Genomic DNA, 7,251 nt, shown 5'->3' with positions numbered 1-7,251 from the left:
AAAGGATAACCTAGTAAGTGATAGGTCACATTAGCTCAAGCAGAGTGTCATGTTATACACTTTAATACCCTTCTCCAACTCTTATTTAGCAGGGAGGATGAAGTCAAATGACACTGTGTCATTCTAGGAATATCCTCAGGTGTATTTCACAAGCTTTGCCAAGTAAGCCCAGTGAGAACAAACAGGAGTAACTTGTTATCTTGTGTAATTTTAAAGTAATTTGCTGACAGCTAAAGAACTATGAATATTTAATTTTATCCAATACATAAACTATAGCAGGCAGAGACTTTTCCCACATACTGCTCATCAAACCTGCCCTGATTCTTATCCCCAACTTTCATTCTCCTCTGGTTATAATTGCCTGGCATTCACAATATCTGTTCCTTAGGCTTCTCACAACATGTTGATCTATTTGTCTGAGCTCCTTGTCCAACTCCAGTTATCTCTGTTTCCTCTAGCCGGTCTCCCCATCCAACCAGCCCCTTCATCCCACCTTCCCCACCTGTGTCCAATTCTCTTTGTCCACACACAAGGGAATTTCATGACTGAGGCACTGCAGTGCCTTAATCTGCATTTTCTGTGAGCAAGTGTTTCAAAGGAAGTTCTTCTAGTTTTATAGTTTAGCATAGCTGGGTTTTTCACAGTAGTGCGTGTTACACTTCCCCGTGTGAAACTTCAAAAGTTTCTACTACCAGGAGGTTGCTGGATAGATACATAAATTTAAAAAATGTATTTAGGTGAGCACTTTATATCATCATATACTCTGTAGCTATGTACGTAACTATGACTATGTAAACTAAAAATAGAGATATAAGCCTAAGCAATAGGGGAAAATATCCAAAAAATGAAAATTTCTTAAATGGATTATACCCAGCTAATGGGTAGACTCATAATTAGTAGTGTTGCCTTTAAGTAATCATTTAAGGGGGTAATTAATATGTGGCCATGCATTTAAAAAGCAGATTTGAACTCAAAAACATATTTTACATAATATTGTAATTCTATTTCACTTGGAATATTTATTAATCTGAACAATTATTCAAACAAGAACAAGTAACTAACAACATTTTAAGATATATAAATGTACAATGATTTTTTTGATCAATACAATGCATCAGAATTAATAGTGCCAAGTGAGTACTAACCAATGTATAATATTAAATGAGTAGAAGAATAATTCAGTATTTTCAGCAGTAGGGGAGGTGACAAGTAGCATTTCAAAGACATTCTCAAATGACAAAGGAAAACTGTATTAATCCTTCCTATTCAATATAATGTAGAAGTAAATATATGGTCATACATGTTTGAATATATAGTTATAAATACACATATATGTGTATTAATTTGAATCCAATAGAGCAGTAGTATACAGTAATATGATTAATACAGAACAATTAAAAAATAATTTCATTGGGCAGTCAGTGTGAATGGATTTACTTTTATACTAAAGTAATCTATGCATGGCCATTGACTAGCAGATTTATTAGAAATTCATTGTTATGGTTTCAAAGCTAATACACTTAGGTAATAATCATGGAAAATCACTAGCTTATGTAAGTAAGCAAGCACTTCTGCTGTCTTTAAACGTATACGAAAGTTCAAAACTGTGCAACATATATCTTGACGCAGTCCCAAGCTGCCTGTGAAGTTACTGCATTTCAAATACTTTCTAGTACTTACAGATGTGTCTGAATGCTTCACTTTGGTGCTGTTTTTGAGAAAAGAATAAAAGGGAATTAGGGAAACTCGGCTGAATATTTAGGAAAATATTCTGCTGCATAACTGAAGTAGCAGGAGATCCATAAAACCAGTCCCCAGAAGAGCTGTGTGGTTTTTCAGTTTGTAGTTGAGGTGAAAAGTTCCTCATGATTAAATCACTGTCAACATTCCACTTTTGGTATTCATGCACAAACTGTAGTCTGTCAGCATACAGAAGTTTCCACAGTGGGTCCGGAAAATAGTGTGTTTGGTAAAGCCAGCCTGGTGCTGGGCAGGAAGAATAGTGTCTCCATGGCATGAAATAATTCACAGCAAGGCAGTGCTCTACCTCCTTTTGGTGCCCTCGCTTTCGTGACCTTCGATGTTGCCTGAAGTCCCCGTGAACAAAGTCATTTAAGTTTGATGGGTGGATACTCCAGTAGTTTCCTTTGCCATCCTCACATCTTCCCACCTTGATGAAACAATCATTTAGTGAAAGGTTGTGCCTTACACTGTTCCTCCAACCTCGACCTTTATTCTTGTAAAAAGGAAAATTATCTTCAATGTATTTGTAGATAGCAGCTAAATTCAGTTTGTTTGTGGGGGAAGAAAGTATTGCCTTTGCAATCAAAGCTATGTATGACAGAGGTGGTTTATCCAGAAATCTTCCTTCATCTGCAGTCACAGGAAGACCCTTTTTGGCATGTATGTGAGAGCTGGAAATTCGGGGTGTAATCCCTTGAGCCAGTTTTCCTTCTTCTTTTTCTCTTACTGTACAGATGTCTAGACTTCCTTCATTGTTTTCAGAAGAGTCTTCACTCATTATAGCAGCCTGAAACCCAGCATTTATTTTAAGTGTTCTGATATTTTACTGCAAGTAGCCAGTTGAATTATTGGTCCACTGAATATAACCAGCAGGAGAAATGAAAGTTGGACTTTAAATGTGCTGCTCTTATGTACCCAGGTTTCTATTTTATACTCTGTTAAGTCAACATCCTTAACAATGAAAACCGAACTGCCTATGTTTACAAAAGTCAAGGTGCAAGTCCTAGCTGAATGAAAAAAAAAATACAAAATAATTATACTATGTTAAGTATGAAGATAAACAGACCATGACGTTAGCCTCTCACTTCATTATAATCTGAGAAAATACCTTTCGGTGTTCCCCATTGAAACATAATGATTAATGAGAAATTTATGGTGCCTAGATAGAGTTGCGAAAGGATTAGACTCTCCAGTGATATGCAGAACAAACTGAAACCAACATGTTGGTTCCTGTGTTCTACACTTAGTCAAACATGTTGTATTTAGTACAATAAACATTTGTTTTACCTGCTAATAGAAAGTACTGTGTGAAAGGAAACGACCTATCAAATTTTATAGCTGCAATGTAGCTATTCTTGGTGAAATCGAATTAGAGCAAAAAAAAAAAAAAAACAAACACAAATTGCTCCCCTTTTTTTCTTATCCACTCTCTGATAGCAACCAGCTTTCATGCTGGGTATGCAAGTGACCAGTTCTGCCAACCCAAGAAACCACTTGAAGGAGCAATTACCACTCAGAGTCAGAGAGTTCTGTGCTCTGTCACTCTCAAAGCACGAACTGTCGCTTGAAGTTTGACACGGCCCTCAGCCTCCTGAGGTCTGTCACTGTTAAGGCAAACACAGTCATCTCATCTTGGAAAAGGTTGCCCTGAGAAGTTGTGGATGCTCCATCCCCTTAAGTGTTCAAGGCCAGGTTGGATTGGGCTCTGAGCATCCTGGTCTAGTGGAAGGTGTCTCTGCCCATGACAGTGGGGTTGGAACCCCAAACCTTTCTATGATTCAATGATTCTATGAACTCGTGAGATTAGTCTAGGAAGGTTATTAAATATGTAGAAATATGTTCTAAAGCAAAATAGAACAACATGGTGGAAGCTTTGAAAGAGGATGTATTTTTCTTCTTTTGGGTCACTTTTCATGTTCAAAATATGTATTCACAAATGAGGTCTGTGTTTTGAGGCATCAACAATGGCATCAAAGATTTAACTTTACAAGGCTGAAGTGGATGCTGTTTTTCAGGCTCTTATGCATGATGAAAATAACCCTTGGTTGCTCCCTTCAGATTCTAGTTCTGTCAAAGAGAGAGGGACATTAGGATATCCATTAAAATGATTCCTTTCCTTCTGACTTTGAAGTTCATATCCTGACTGATCATCTTGATTGGGCACTTGTAAGCCTTGTCTCAGGGTTTCACATTGACCAACCAATGTTTCAGTTGGTAGCCTGATGTTTTTAGATTAGAAAACAAGGCTCATAATGCAATGCTATAGGTCACATGGGTTATCTAATATTTCTGTGCCGGAGTAGAATTGCTACCTGCTTGCTTGCAAGATTTAATAGAACACTTTTCCAGTAATCATTGTGAATGGGATGTACATGGTATTTTAACAGCCTTGATGGTTCAAAATTCCTAGTGATGACATGATGAGCTGTTTAACTGTTTTTTCTTGGTCTTCAGTCTCAGCAATCACTTCTTTTGAAGGCATTCATTTGACCTGCTCTATCCCTACTAGAAATTGCCTGGAACATCCTAAAGTTGCCATCATCTTTCTGTTTCTGTTACTTCATGACCTTCTGATGACTAATTTACCCAGTTTGTTCTCCTCTTCTCTTATTTGCAGCTGAATGGTTGCCAAATCATAGCAGAAATTATTGAGATAATCTCTATAATGTGGGATCTGGCATGTTAGACTACTTATTACAATCATGCCATTTCTGTTGCAGCAACTTCAAGCAGGTTATACCTAAAGGGGTTCCTACAATAATAGTAATATAAAAAATTTGATTTCAATTCAGAATAGCAATTTTGCTATATTAGGTTATTTCTACTGAAATTTATGTTTTTATGGAACAGTGCAGTTGTAGACTGGAGAACAAACACTGCTCATTGTGACAAGGACTGTGTGTTCCTTTCCCCAAAGCTCCAAAAAAGAAATGCAGAATCAACCACATGTTCTGCTATTTCAGTAGTGACTTTGTAAATGGAAGGATTTTAAAGAAGGACAAGGCACAGAACCCAGATTTTGAGTGCCTACAAATACAAAAATTAAATTAAGAATAAGGAAAACAATCTTTTTACAGTTTTCAGTTTTAAGGACAGGTTTTCAGAAACTGAGGAGACTGAAGTCACTAAAAGGAGCCAGTCTGATGAATTCGAAATTTAAATGCAGTACATGCCCAAAAGTCAAAAGCATGATACTTCAACTCAAATCTTAAATAAGAAAAAAAATGGTGTTGAAAGGACTTTATATCTGAACAGATGAACAGTTCTTTCAGTAAGTAAAGAAAGATTCTACAGGGAATGAAAGATAAAAGGATGAGTAAAAAAAACCCTACATTTGGCAGGCTGAAAGTCCTGATCTCCAAGATCATGATTTTTGCTTTTCAGATATACCATAAAAGAAAATATTAATCTCATACTTCTGGGTGTCTTGCTTGTTCCTTCTTTCTCCACATTATTTCTGGAGTTAGCTTTTATTTTCTTCTGAGTCTTATCATTAAAGATGAAAATTCCTCTCTTTGCCCAAAACAAGATTCCTTTTAAAAAAGTTCTGTGTTTTATCCTTATTCTTTGTGGGAACACTCTTGTCACTGTCTGAAATGTTTGCAAAGCTCTTACATTAGAGGAACAACCTTCACTGGCTCAATGTCCAGTTTTATCTGAAAAGAAGAATGAGAGACAGGGAAAGCATACTGTGTATTCTTACTATGCAGACTTTTTCCAGCCCAGGGAAGCAGATTCCTCTTCAAATGTCTGCACACACCTTATTAAAGCATAATTTTTGTTTCCACATTCTCTACAAAGCTGCTAAAACACTGCATGGTTAGAAATCTGAGATTTCCCACAAAGCACCAGAAAAAGAAGGGACTGGCTTTATCAGCCAGACTAGTTAAATAGTTTATCCTGTAAATTTGTCAATAAATGATGTATTCTTGAAAAGATGAATAAGGATAACAGAGCATTTGGAAATTCTGTTCCAGTAATGTAATCTGTTCTGAATTTTCACTGTACAAGGATTGTTTTTTTCCTCTGTCCTTAATTTAGGTTAAAGAGAGTTTTTTCAGTGTCTTAGCTTTGAATCCAGGCTATCCCTGTATAATAATTCTAATGTTTTTTTTCTATACATATATTTTGAAAGCCTGCAATTTTTCTGCTTGTTACTGTCAAAACAAGCACACATTTTAGGGAGTGGTCTGGTTTCTACTTTGAGTCACAAAGTAGACCAGTTGCAGTCATAGGACAAAGCTTTGTTAAAAAGTCTGACAGTGCAAACAATCCATAACGAAGAGCAGAAAACAATTGAAGGCAGCCTTTGTCCTCACTCAGCCTTTATTACTGATATTTAACTACAGTCATATGGAATTTAGAAGGAAAATGTTGCTTAAGTGTAATAATGTCTTTTCTTCCTTAGCTCTACATACTTTCAGAATTGATTGCTCTTTCAAAATACCTCTCAAAATATGCCATCAATATTTCTTTCTAAAGTATATCACCTTTAAAATATTTCTTCTACCTCTGGTTCAGCACTTTTGACCATTCAACAGTCAGCTAGAATCGTGTTCTCTGCAAGGAGAAAATGTATTTATGCCATATCCTAATAGATTTATTTAATAGCAGTGCAGAAAGTAATACATCTCATACTATTTGCTGAAGAAGTGCAGTTTTCTAGAGCACTGGGGAATACACTGTTAGGAAGCCAAGTGGAACCAGATTTTATACTGCTCATCTTTAGTCCGTGCTTAAGACATAATTGTTTTCCTCTTGATGCAGAAAGGTATAGCCTCTTTTCTTCCAGTTAAGGCAAAGAAAAATCAACTAGTCAGTGCTAATAATAGATGTGACAAAAAATTTGACTGTAGTTTTTGTTGCTCCATTGTGGGTTTATTTAGGTCCAAAGCCTCCTAATTCTGTAATGTTTTTTCCCTCTAATGTTTATTATGCTGTTCGGTAGAGAGGCTAACCCATACAGAGCTGTCTTATTTTCTACACATTCTTAATTCTACTTGTTGTTTCCACTGTTACTTAAACAGTGTTTAAGGACACCTGGAAACTCTTTGTCTTGATTCAACTTTTGGTTTTGATGTGTTCAAAACCATTAAGGAATGAGGCTTCAGTAAAGAAGTCATTAAAGATGTTGTCCCATTAAAATGTTCTAAAATGACCTTCTGCTGTTATACTTTGAAAGGAAGTATTTACTCTGTTGTCTGATTTCAGTATTTTAGGAGACCATTTTGAAAGATGCAGAGAACATCTGCATCTGAAATATCTGAATATCTGAAATGATATTATTTTTCATTATATTTGAACTGAGTGAATGGCAAGATGGATAGAGAGGTACAGAATAATATCCATTAATTAATGTCACTGACAGCACTTGATTTAAACAAAAATATGTCTTTGAATATGCCTTTGTTTTCAGAACATTCTGCAACCTATCCTTCCTTCCTAGGTAGTCCTTGTCACAGCATGATGGAATATAGTGATTTGTTTGTTAGCTTGGGCATAATATCT

General features: G+C 36.1%; 1 protein-coding gene across 1 annotated transcript; it reads right to left on the bottom strand.

Annotated features, from left to right (window-relative positions):
- Positions 1-1,436: 1,436 nt before the first annotated feature.
- Positions 1,437-2,595, bottom strand: LOC116442432 (forkhead box protein D5-A-like). The gene has a single exon (XM_032105391.1). It carries the CDS (start codon positions 2,519-2,521, stop codon positions 1,670-1,672), a length of 852 nt encoding a protein of 283 aa, XP_031961282.1. The 5' UTR covers positions 2,522-2,595; the 3' UTR covers positions 1,437-1,669.
- Between the last annotated feature and the right edge of the window lie 4,656 nt (positions 2,596-7,251).

This window comes from Corvus moneduloides, chromosome 4, assembly GCF_009650955.1.
Source record: "Corvus moneduloides isolate bCorMon1 chromosome 4, bCorMon1.pri, whole genome shotgun sequence".
Lineage (NCBI taxonomy): Eukaryota > Metazoa > Chordata > Aves > Passeriformes > Corvidae > Corvus > Corvus moneduloides.
This window is presented reverse-complemented; position numbering and strand designations above follow the sequence as displayed.